The sequence below is a fragment of the Perna viridis genome, chromosome 5, assembly GCF_037379345.1.
Source record: "Perna viridis isolate PV_CMFRI_1.1 ecotype Kerala chromosome 5, ASM3737934v1, whole genome shotgun sequence".
NCBI classification, from domain to species: domain Eukaryota; kingdom Metazoa; phylum Mollusca; class Bivalvia; order Mytilida; family Mytilidae; genus Perna; species Perna viridis.
Window position 1 is genome coordinate 1,578,124 of NC_142449.1, and position 13,425 is coordinate 1,591,548.

At 30.7% G+C, this 13,425-nt stretch overlaps 1 protein-coding gene across 2 annotated transcripts in view; it reads right to left on the minus strand.

Moving 5' to 3' along the window:
• Window positions 1-13,425, minus strand: part of LOC148615550 (neurochondrin-like) — a 33,338-nt gene that overhangs the window by 12,082 nt on the left and 7,831 nt on the right. For both annotated transcript variants that reach the window (XM_088581902.1, XM_088581901.1), the window contains exons 3-15: window positions 12,514-12,613; window positions 12,075-12,160; window positions 11,586-11,650; window positions 9,352-9,482; window positions 8,845-8,972; window positions 5,902-5,967; window positions 5,385-5,460; window positions 3,907-4,076; window positions 2,451-2,636; window positions 2,140-2,261; window positions 1,341-1,905; window positions 777-900; window positions 271-354 (exon numbers count right to left, since the gene is read on the minus strand). In XM_088581902.1, coding sequence (XP_088438028.1) covers window positions 271-354; window positions 777-900; window positions 1,341-1,905; window positions 2,140-2,261; window positions 2,451-2,636; window positions 3,907-4,076; window positions 5,385-5,460; window positions 5,902-5,967; window positions 8,845-8,972; window positions 9,352-9,482; window positions 11,586-11,650; window positions 12,075-12,160; window positions 12,514-12,613 — 1,903 coding nt within the window. The remainder of the gene's footprint in view (window positions 1-270; window positions 355-776; window positions 901-1,340; window positions 1,906-2,139; window positions 2,262-2,450; window positions 2,637-3,906; window positions 4,077-5,384; window positions 5,461-5,901; window positions 5,968-8,844; window positions 8,973-9,351; window positions 9,483-11,585; window positions 11,651-12,074; window positions 12,161-12,513; window positions 12,614-13,425) is intronic.

Below are 13,425 nucleotides of genomic sequence, written 5' to 3' on the forward strand. Positions count from 1 at the left end.
ATGACAGTAGTTGGTAACCATCAGAAATGTGAGTACTAGTTAGCCATGGTAAATGTGAGTACTTGGTGATCATGATAAATGACAGTACTTGGTAACCATCATAAATGTGAGTACTAGTTAGCCATGGTAAATATGAGTACTTGGTAACCAAATTCAATATATCTGATGTTTATTAAACAAATGTACACATTTTCTAAAGAAAGCAATTTCTATTAAAATCATTGTAAACCTTTGTTTATGTATAAAAATAGAAACTTCATTTGGACATACATTTAACATCAGTCTGTTGTCTGAGGAAGAATACTCCTAGAGTAACTACATTGGCCCACAAGGTTAGTGTGTCTTCTTTATTGTCTGGAAGTAAAAACACAGGAATATATTCATAAGAGTAAAAGACTTGAAACTACATTATATCTACTGAAAAAGAAATATGGCAGATTTTTTTTTCTATTTTTTAAAATGCTATTCAACACCTTACCCCCAAATATTTGTACTTAACAATTTAGTTTTGCATATATAAATATATAAATATATATGTATGATTATTCAGTTCAACATTACTGAAATGGCAAAAAAAACCTGCAACTTTACTCAAGGAATAAATAATTATATGCATGGTAACTTCATGAGTACAGTATTCTTAAAGAAACTTAACGACCTTAACAAATATCAAGAATATACAAATACTTTCCCCGTCCAAAAATAAAAACCTGAAAAAAATACAATTATAGATTTCCCTTGTAATATCAGATATAGGGTATGGTATGTTTACTTACAGATAGTAGTAGAACATTTACATATAGACCTAGTGACCATGTGTAGATCTTCACTGACAGATACTAATTCTGGTTCTAGAACAGCCAAGTTAAGTAAAACTCCACACAATGTCTCCATACTTCTCTGTAATCAAGGTATTTAATCACAGACTAGTAAATTGTATTATGAATGAATAATAAACGAAAGGTTGCATCAACTGTGTCCAAAATCTCAAAGACAAAAACATCATTTTGAAAGTAATGAATTGTTTACATGTTTAAGAAGTATATTACAGATTTTAATAAGAAATTCAATAACAATATATTTGGCTTTAAAGCTTCTTTTCTTCTATCAGATTTATTAAAAGCACTCAATAATATGGCACTATTTAACTGTACTCGTATTGATGTGTACATGTATCCAAAATCAACAATTAGGATGGACTAAAGCTGCAGACTGTAAACAATTATTTTTTTTTGTACTCCAAACCAAGTTTATAAATCAAAACAGCATTTTCTGAGCCAATTATTTTTGAAGAAAAGTAGTAGATATAGGAAAATAAACATTGGTCTTCCTAATCTTACCAAGTCATCTGTATCCAGATCATTTTCCAAAGACTGACCACACAAACAGAAATAACTTGATAGTATAGAATGTAGACCATTATCTAACAGAATCTGTCTTGTACTGTCCTCAGCTGTCATGTGGCACAGACCAGGCAGTAAAAACCTGATCAAATCTACATTGTCTATTGTCAAGTCATTAACCACTGATTTATCACTTGGATCTCTGATAGAACTCTTTCTAACAGTATTAGAGTCTGTTTGGTCATCAGAGATGTTAGAGTCTGTTTGATCATCAGAGATGTTAAGGACAGATTTATTACTTGTAGCACTATTGTTCATTCTCTCACAGTTACAACATTCAGTTCTGTTCTCATCAGACTTGTCTCTGGAACATGAACAGATACAGTCTTCATTTTTTGACTGATCAACATTTTCACAATTAATGTTAGTTTTATCATCTTCTTTTGATAAACTACAGTTTTCTAACTTTGATGTCAAACTACTGTTGGTATTTCCAGTATTTTCCACAAATTTAACTTTCTTTTTCACTCCCTCCTTCCTTGAACACTCCACCTGACACTGACTAATAATAAAAAAAGATAAATATAGATTTCTTGTCTGCCAGACAATACTCTAATAGCAAGTCAACAAAAAAATAAAATAAAGTAAGATTACTGCAAGTTTTTTTTCCTTTTATGATTAAGAAAATATGAAGCAAGAATAAAATAGCAATATTCAGTTTTAAACTTAAACTACTTGTATTAGCCCGAGAAATTAATTGAGTTAAAATGTTCCTATTCCATTCTAGTAATCTTACCACAACTTGATAACAAAGGGTAAAATATTCTGTACTCTAGTCTTTAATGCTGAGGTTTCTTCAGCTACCCATGATCCTAACACTCTAATGGAGGCTAGAATTATCTGATCAGGATTCTTACCCTAAAGATACAAAACTAAATCTTAAAACTCAGAAATTGTTTTTTATTTCTTATTTTCAAAACAATTTAGTAAAAATCTAGAGAAAATAAGATGAAAACTATCTTTATACAGAGTACATGTAAACTGATTAAACACAAAGTGTAATTAATTTTGGGTACATAATATAACTAAACTATACGCTAGAATTACCTGCTCCTCCACTCCTGACTGTTCATCTAAATAGAATATAACAGCATTAAAGGCACCTTCCATGGCTGAGTGTAGCTGTAGAACTTGATTCTCGTCAAGTTGTAGAGATGGAGCAGATGTCATATGACTTATTATAGATTCTAAGATATTATAACAACATACCAGGGTGTCGGTTTTTAATAGAATCTGGAAAATAGAGGTGTACATCAATATTTTTTTTATTTGTAGAAATGTAGGAAATCAATATCTCTAATTTTGCTTCAATTTTCATACCGCTTGACCGGTGTGGAAAAAAAATGCTCTCATCACTAGTGACTTTTTTGTTCTCAGAGTTTGATTGACTTAAAAATCCATTGTCTTGGACTCCATCTTGAATCGCCCTGATTGCCATTGTAGTTATATTTCAGTTAAATGAGATAATTTTGGTGTTTTCTTACCTTAAATAAGAATTATGAAGGGACTCTTTGAAATTGTCTGGTTCTTTTGTTTGGAATGTTTGCATTTGCGTTTGTGTTTCCTATGAATCGAAATCATAACGTTTCGCATGCTTTTCATTTTTGGGTATTTTTTACATTTTTAGGGCTTAAGAGAAACATAATCTACACTCAAAGCTTGTTGATAATGAATTTCTCACATCTTGTGAAATAAATTTTATAGTTTGAATAGCTCGGCAAGCCTCGTGATCAAATCTATAAAATTTATTTCACTAAATGTGAGAAATTCCATAACCAACCCGTTATCATTGTAGATTCTATATGACTCTAACTACAAGAAAACAGTAATCTTTTAGATAAATAGAATAATTTAATGGATTGCAACTGTTAAATTCAGATTCTTCACAAATCCATGTATGGTCTACATAAGGTCTCTTACCAAAGTCTTTTTTAGATATCAGTCCTTGGTTGAAAAATAATTAGTTTCTTGTAAAATAATGGGTAATGATTGTTTTTTGTACACTGTTCAATGTGCTGATGTGACTGCTGATTTACTGATTATGATGCAATAGCATGCAAATGCTATTTAATCACCACTGGTATATTCCCGCCCCAATGAAAGAGAGAGGTTTAGCACACATTAGAACCTAGATTTAACCCACCATTTTGTTTGAAATGCCTGTACCAAGGCAGGAACATTGCAGTACCAGCTGCTTCAATTTGGCAATATCTATTTTTCAAGATTTATTTTGGACTTGACTAGATTATGAATTAGATTAATGTTTGGTTATTTTCTTGTTACCCTTATCTCTTAGACATAAACCATAGTAACTGCATTCTAACAATATTTCATTCAATTTGTAATTAGGAATTCAGAAAAAAACTGAACTTGTAGTGAAGAATTTATAATTAAACATCAGTTGCACCTAAAAATTTAATGAAAATTGGACTTCAAGTGAATAATTTATTTAAACCTTGATTGATCTAAATATTGCTAAAAAAAGAATAGAACGATGACTTACCTGTTCCTGGGTGAGGTTCTCTAGGGTCATTCTGACCTCTATACAACTCAGGTGAATAATTATCAGTAAGAGTTTACAGTCTTCAGTGTTGGGTGGTAAGATACTCTCAACTCCAAGTTTGTCCAATACTGATGATGATAACTTTAATGCTGGGTCTCTTTGGGCCTGACCTATAGAAGATGATGTAACAAACAAACAAAAGATCAAGAGGCATATTCAACAATACAAGTAATCATGATTACAACTAAAAAAATCATACATGTACAATACAAAAACAAATGCATTATAAGTAAATCTGTCAATCAATCAATGGAAAAAGTTGTTAAATTCAATTCATATGGTAGATAGTTTTAAGAAATATGCTACAAATGAGTAGTGCTCTCTCTTAACCACAAGATGTGTAATGACAACTTACCAATAGGTGTGTTATGATAACTTATCAGTGTGAAGTTAACATTCCACTAGATTTAATAATAACTTACCACTAGGTGCATTGGGAACTTACCACTAGATATGTAATGATAACTTACCACAAGATATGTAATGATAACTTACCACAAGATATGTAATAATAACTTACCACAAGATATGTAATAATAACTTATCACTAGATATGTAATGATAACTTACCACAAGATATGTAATGATAACTTGCCACAAGATATGTAATAATAACTTATCACTAGATATGTAATGATAACTTACCACAAGATATGTAATGATAACTTACCACAAGATATGTAATAATTACTTACAACAAAATATGTAATAGTAACTTACCACTAGGTGTAATGACATCTTACAACTAGGCATGTAATGATAACTTACCACTAGATATGGAACGATAATTTTTGACTACGTATGTAATGATAACTTACCACTGGATATGTAATTATACCTTACCACTGGATATATAACAGTAACTTACCACTAGATATGTTACAACAACTTACCACTAGATATGTAATGATATCTTACCACTAGGTGTAATGATAACTTACCACTACATATGTAATGATTACTTACCACTAGATATTTAACGATAACTTACCACTAGATATGTAACGATAACCTACCACTAGATATTTCAATGAAAACTTTCCACTAGATGCATAACAATAACTTTCCACTAGATACGTAATGATAACTCACCAATAGGTGTAATGATAACTTACCACTAGATATGTAATGACAAATTACCACTAAATATGTAATGATAACCACTAGGTGTAATGATAACTTTCCACTAGATACATAATGATAACTTACCACTAGATATGTAATGAAAACTTACCACTAGATATGTAATGATAACTTACAACTAAATATGTAATGATAACCACTAGACATGCATGAAACTTACCACTAGGTGTAATGATAACTTACCACAAGGTGTAATGATAACTTACCACTAAGTGTAATGATAACTTACCACTAGGTGTAATGATAACTTACCACAAGGTGTAATGATAACTTACCTAGCTTACTGGTGAACATAACAACCATGGAATGTATGATGGATTTAAACCAAGGTCTCTGCTGTGAAATCTTTGTCTGAAAACAATAATTTAAGTCTTATTAGTTACTATCTAGAATAAAAAAAAGTATATGATATTCCTTTTTTTTAATACAATTTATGAACAATAAAAACTAAAATTTACTGAAACAACTTAGAATAAATTGTCCTAGTTCTTAAATGCAGTTAGCTCTTAGCTATTTAAATAACTTATTAAACTAATATCATTTGTTTCTATCTATGTAACAATGCCTAACAATATAGTAGATATCCAGGTATTTAAGACAATAGAATGGTACCTAAAAATGCATCTGTCTCTCATTGGTTTTCTTGAAAAATAGTCTGAGAAACAAGAAATTAACTCCACAGGGCCTTAATTAACATTGACTTACAATGTCCTTAGATAAGGAGGATAATACCAGATACTACTGAACACAATTAACTACATAGGGCCTTAATTAATATTGATGGAGACTTACCATGCCCTTAGGCAAGGAGGATAATACTCCTGATACTACTGAACACAATTCAAACTTTCTTTCATCCTGAAATGTGAACAGTTAGTATTCATATATATATTCTAATTTGAAGATTTTGAAATCATTGCAGTGTTATTATGAATCAAAGTACTTTTAGCACTGTTTTTTTTCCATCCTTACCACATAGGAGCAAAAACAGAATTCCAAAGATTATATGATGTATAATGTAAAACTAAAATGTGATCATAAATTTGCATTTTTTCATGTAATTTAAAATTGTTTTTTTCTTATATGTTTAAACTGAATGTCAACTTATACTTGTGATTTCAGACATATTATCAATCTTCATACACAATTATCAATTTTGTTTCTGATATGTCACCTTTTTAACAAATTTTTAAACCGTCCCAAAAATTAATCTGAAATTAAATAAAACTATTTTGCACAGTGTATTTATTCCTACACTATAATTTTGAACTTTAATAAAATCAATTTCAGAAATTTTAAGAAAGTTATTTCTAAAATGTACACAAGATTTTCCAAGATAGACACTTTTTATCAATTTGAATTTTCTTGCCAATTTTACTTGGTTAAAATAACTGTTCTTCAGTTTCTGTTAACTAATAAAAAATTATTAATGAAATGATAATTAATTTGACTACTAAGTGTGTTAAATGGAACATGCTTAACACACTCAATGTTACTTGACACATTTTGCAACAGGGTACGACAAATGAGGTTAAACCATGTTTATAAAATATTTAATAGAAAATCACCATCTTATATGAATTGTAATTTCACAAGAATTCAAGATTGTCATAACCATTTTACCAGATCTAGTGAAAATAATTTTTATGTTCCAATTATAAAGGGGCCAACTGTTCAATCTTTTTATTATAATGCAATTAAAGACTGGAACAATTTACCAGCAAATTTAAAGAGTTTAAAAAATTCAGATGCGTTCAAACTAGGAGTAAAAGATTTTTTATTTGATCAATTGAAGCAAGCTCGGCATAAATAGTTTCATTATTATATTGTAATACAGTGGATTTTACTGTACGTCAGTACTTTGAGTGTTTGAAGATGAGTACTGGATGAGGACCATTGTTACTGTTGCAGAGTGGCGCTTGCCGCCTGGACACTACCTTTGGTCAACAGCCATGAACTCTTCTTTGGACACTTAAAGTTTTTAGATTTTATTTATAATACTAGTGATTTGTTTCCTTTCAAGATACCCTGCCAAAGTTTTGAATTGTTATACCTTTTGTTCACCTCTAAGACATTTACTCTATGAGGACCCCATTGTAAATAAGCTATCTAGCTTTCATGGGCCATCCTTGATTAGATATCAACGTCTTGGGTTCTATATTTTTGACAGTTCAATTCTTTTATACTTTTAAAATTTTATAGACAATATATATTTGTATTTTATATTGTGTATATGTATGTTGTAAATTGTGTAACACATGTAATATGTTGATATTTAGTCGAAATAAATCATATCATATCATATCATGCAAAGCTTAAATTCCTAAATGCAAATTTATTAAGTAACATCTTTCAACGCCAAAAGAAGTCTCTAAAATATTCAATTGATTTGAAGTCTAGATCTTAATTTTATTTGCAACAATGATAAATTATCACTCCCATGAATACTTGTCTGAAATATGTTTACTTATGTTGAAAGAGATATTGAATGAGATACAAGGAATTACATATGGACTATATTTTGTGTAGTTTGTTGAAACAATAGGGAAGTTTTCCTGATGAACCATGACATAAAGTACGCTGATGGATAAAAAAACTAAAAATCTTAGTAATTTGCATAGTACTGTTTACAATACCACGGCATGTCTTTTCATGATGTAAAACAATTAATAAAAATTAACCGAGCGCAGTACGGTACAACTGCAGTGGTCAAATTCTGAACAGTTGGGGCAACTGCAGACACAATATTAGTTTTTGACACACTTAAGCATCAGGAATTATAATTCATAATGGACACATCAAATGGTTTGGACACTATATTGCACAAAATTTTAAATTCAATTAAAAATTTTCAAAATCAAACTCAAAATAAACAAGAGGCTCCCAGGAGCCTGAATTGCTCACCTGGTTTATTTTTTGCTATTCATAGGTCATAACTCAAACAAGGAGTTGTCCAACAATTTTGACTCACAAAGACTGGTAGAATTTATCATAAAGATCATTTCATCAACTGAATGTTTCTTTCTATCTATTATAGTTTTCAAGATATAGGCTGAAAACAGTTAAAAACATCATTTTTCGCCTTTCAGGGGCAATAACTCTAACAAGGAGTTGTCTGACAATTTTGATCCCTGCAGACTTTTGTAGGCCTTATGGTGAGAATCAGTGAAAAACCTCTGACTGACCCCAATGTTTTATTTTTAGTAACAAGAGCCATGTTTTTCGACATACCAAAAATCCACACATCAAGTCTATGCAGATTACCCTAAGGAACATTCAAACCAAGTGTGGTTCAAATTGATCTAGTAGTTTCAGAAAAGAAGATTTTTGAAAGTAACAAAGTTATAAATAGCCAAAAAAAAATGTAGAAAAGGGGCAATAACTCCAGCATGGCTAAACACCATTTACAGGAAAATATGACCACAGAAAAATCTCGACCTGCTGAAGTCATTCCATAGAACAGAACACAATAGTTTTAGAAAATTACCCATGCCTAACTTTTGATTGAATTATATACATTTGCAGATTCACTTAATAATACTGGTACTGCACAGAAACTAGACTCTTTAACTAAATTAAAACAGAACAAACAATTTTAAGTTTACCAATGCTAAGTCAATAGTCAATTTAAGAGCACTTCTAACAGATTTTCCTTTTTCTGGTTTGTACTAAGTTTTATCTTAAATCTGGAAGAAAAACCAACTTACTTCAAGTTTCAGTATCATTAATCTTTACCTGATATTTTGCAAGTTGTTTACAGAAATAATCCAACAAAATATGTAACGCAGCTGTGTCTTTCTTCCAAGCATACTCCCCACAGCTGTATAATGCTGACTGTAAAATAACCTGACCTTTCTCACAACCTGTGAAATACATGTAGGGGTGAAATTACATGAAAGACATTTCTCACAACCTGTTATTTTGTTTGGGATTACTTGAATCGAGAAGTGCGGACATAAATGATGTCACGGTACCTAAGTAAGTTATACAAAATAAATCAAGTACAAGCTACTACATGTAATATATGTCAGAAATAATATTTCCTAATATTCACTCAATAACCCTTTAATTGTATAGCAAATGCTACCATCTTATTTCAAATTTGCTTTCGAAAACTATTTTGCAGTCTGTTCAATATTGGAATATATTGCATACTAACTTTACCATGCTTTCTATGTGAAAATATACTGCTGCACAATATATCAGACTATTATAGAACTAATTTGGACAAATAAGTCTTACCCTGCACTTGACCACACACAACCTGTGCTAATGCAGCAATAGTCCCATAATCCACCAGTTTAATAGCTCCTTCTGGTGTCTGTACAAACACAGATAGCAGGTCATAACAATCTTCAACAATATCAGACTCACTAGAAATAAATGTAAGAACATTGTTATAAACTTAACCTAAATTGTATTTATGTCAGAAAATATTCAAAATGCAAAATGGCCAAAAATCTCACACATGTATATATATATGCTGGTTTAAAAAAAAAAAAACACAGCTTCTAGGACATCCTTTTTTTGTCCTTTTACCAATGAGAGTGCACAATGAGTTTTCTACCATAAACAAACACAATGTTGGTTTAGAAAAAAAAATTCTCATGCATGTTAAACAGGATGATAGCAAGTATTTAAATCATCAGGTAGAAAATGTTTTGTAATAAGAGTGGCTACAGACAAGTATCAAGCAAATTAATAAAATACAGTGAGAGTTAACTCTCCAGCCATGGGAAATCCTGCCGTCTCATTGTCTGTACAACCTGTATTTACTTCAAGAATTTTACTCTTTCTGCTTTTTGTTCAAAATTGTCTTTTTATTTATTTTTAGATAGTGCCCTTATTCTTTTTTTAGCTATATACAAAAATTAATATAAACATCAATATAAATATCAATCTGGCTTCTGTTATTTGAATGGTTCTAAATAAGCAGGGTTCATTGTTGTCTTATTTTTCATTCTTGTTCTTCTTAAGATGTAAAAGTATCAATTAAAACATGACTGGCTTCTGTTATTTGGTACCTTTGAATTATCCAAGTTTACTTGTTAGTCAAACCAATATAACGATATCTACCTTGTAGTGTCTGTTCATCAAGCCAATATAACTATATCTACCTTGTAGTGTCTGTTCATCAGACCAATATAACGTTATCTACCTTGTAGCGTATGTTCATCAGACCAATGTAACGATATATCTACCTTGTAGCGTCTGTTCATCAAGCAAATATAACGATATCTACCTTATAACGTCTGTTCATCAAGCCAATAGAACGATATCTACCTTGTAGCGTCTGTTCATCAAGCCAATATAACGATATCTACCTTGTAGTGTCTGTTCATCAAGCCAATATAACGATATCTACCTTGTAGCATCTGTTCATCAGACCAATATAACAATATCTACCTTGCAGTGTCTGTTCATCAGACCAATATAACCAGATATCTACCTTGTAGTGTCTGTTAATCATGCCAATATAACGATATCTACCTTGTAGTGTCTGTTCATCAAGCCAATATAACGATATCTACCTTGTAGCATCTGTTCATTAGACCAATATAACAATATCTACCTTGCAGTGTCTGTTCATCAGACCAATATAACCAGATATCTACCTTGTAGTGTCTGTTAATCATGCAAACATAACAATATCTACCTTGTAGTGTCTGTTAATCATGTCAATATAACAATATCTACCTTGTAGTGTCTGTTAATCATGTCAATATAACAATATCTACCTTGTAGTGTCTGTTAATCATGTCAATATAACAATATCTACCTTGTAGTGTCTGTTAATCATGTCAATATAACAATATCTACCTTGTAGTGTCTGTTAATCATGCCAACATAACAATATCTACCTTGTAGTGTCTGTTAATCATGCCAACATAACAATATCTACCTTGTAGTGTCTGTTAATCATGCCAATATAAAAATATCTACCTTGTAGTGTCTGTTAATCATGCCAACATAACAATATCTACCTTGTAGTGTCTGTTAATCATGCCAATATAACAATATCTACCTTGCAGTGTCTGTGAATCATGCCAATATAACAATATCTACCTTGCAGTGTCTGTGAATCATGCCAATATAACAATATCTACCTTGCAGTGTCTGTGAATCATGCCAACATAACAATATCTACCTTGTAGTGTCTGTTAATCATGTCAATATAACAATATCTACCTTGTAGTGTCTGTTAATCATGTCAATATAACAATATCTACCTTGTAGTGTCTGTTAATCATGTCAATATAACAATATCTACCTTGTAGTGTCTGTTAATCATGCCAACATAACAATATCTACCTTGTAGTGTCTGTTAATCATGCCAACATAACAATATCTACCTTGTAGTGTCTGTTAATCATGCCAACATAACAATATCTACCTTGTAGTGTCTGTTAATCATGCCAATATAACAATATCTACCTTGTAGTGTCTGTTAATCATGTCAATATAACAATATCTACCTTGTAGTATCTGTGATAACATCATTAACACTTCTCAGACACTTATAAACCTCATACTGAAGTATCTACAATAAACAACAAATCAAATACACATTTCTCAAAATTTAATATACCATAAGATTCTAGATTTTATTTGTGAAACCCAGATTCAAGGTTACACCACACAATATTTTTTATATTGTAGTAATTCATATCTTTTGGAATGTACATTATATCTGACAAAGGGGCTGCACATATTCTATAATGAAATACTGTAAGTCTTTGTAAATAAACTTTTTATCATGTAAAGTCTGTAAGCATCCAACAATAATTATATTTCTGCACAAGTAAATCATGTCATTATTTTAGGCTGGGGGTGTCTTCCAAGACCACCACCAGGGACTTTCTCTTTTACAGCAATAGAGGCCTATGTGGCCTACAAACCCACTTCATTTAATGGGTCCATCAAGATGAAATCCAAGAACCCACATGTACACTATAAATACCAACTGTTTCACAATCTGTACAAAGACCAGACAGAATCTTTAAGGCTAAACTTTTATAAACAGTCTCTGGGCAATCTTCTGGAACTGATTCTAAAAACAGATAAGACATATTTTGATAAACTTTTGTTTAATGTCTGAATATTTCAGGATGAGAATGTTTGATAAATATACATCTGGACTCTTATATAAACTAAAAAAAAAATCCTGAAATCAAAAACAAATGTCCAAGTGTAAAAAAAAACAACAGAATATTTGACTGAACAAACATATCTTTTGCATTATACTGACTTGATTTTACAAAGCCAACAAAAAGGGGAAATAGATAAAGTTTGAAGGAGACAATCAGTATTAAAGAGAAAGGTAATGGTGACAAGTGGAATTCTGTTTTATATAAAATTCATGTATTATTAAACCTGTATTTGGAGTTATTTCTAGGAACATACTTGATTTCATAAGACGACTCAGAAACGTTACTCCTACAGCTTCTAGTGCTCTCAATCTGTCATCAACTGATAGTGCTTTAGCATTTGTTACTTTGGCAAACTAAAAGGAAGAATAGTAAATAACTGATTTAAATATATTGCTAGAGTGACAACCTACACAAATAGGTAGCTTTCTACAATCTAGGTCCTACTACATGCAAGTACTAAAGAGTCACTTTTTGTCTTAGAAAAAATAAATAACTATACAGGTATCTTCCTACACACATACTGAATGCATTTGCAAAGTTTCAGTGAAATGTGACAAGCATTTTTTTAAATATTTGATTTTTAAATATAGGGTAACCAAGTTGCGCAAGCAAAAAAGTGACAATATTCTACCATACTTAAATGCATTAAATATTTGCAAACAACTTTTTCTGATTTTTCAAATAAAAAAAATCAATCACAACTTGTTTTTTAACAATATTAATAAAGAGACAGTTTTAAAAGTAATCATTTTCTGAAAAATTGGTCTATTTTTAAAAATTTATTTCTGACATGCCGCCCCCTTTTTCTTGATCACAAGTCAAAAATCCTAAATCTTTAAATTTTCACAAAAAGTGATATCCTTGGCTTCAAATTTGTAAATACAGTGTTTTCACATTAAAACATGACCAGTAAAGGGCACCTAAAGCAAAAAAAGTACTCAAAAATGGATTTTCCAAGTTGCCGTAGGGAAATGCTTATATGGCCTTAACCGCAGTAATGAAAGTGAGTTTTGCCTCATTTCTAACCTAATTTTTGCTCAAATCTACACAAAACTTGATTTCAAGTGCTGATTACCACCATATTTAAGTAAATATAGCCCTCAAAGTTTCATATTGATATTTTTACTAAATTTTCTACACTTTTTACAAGATAGGACATAAAAAT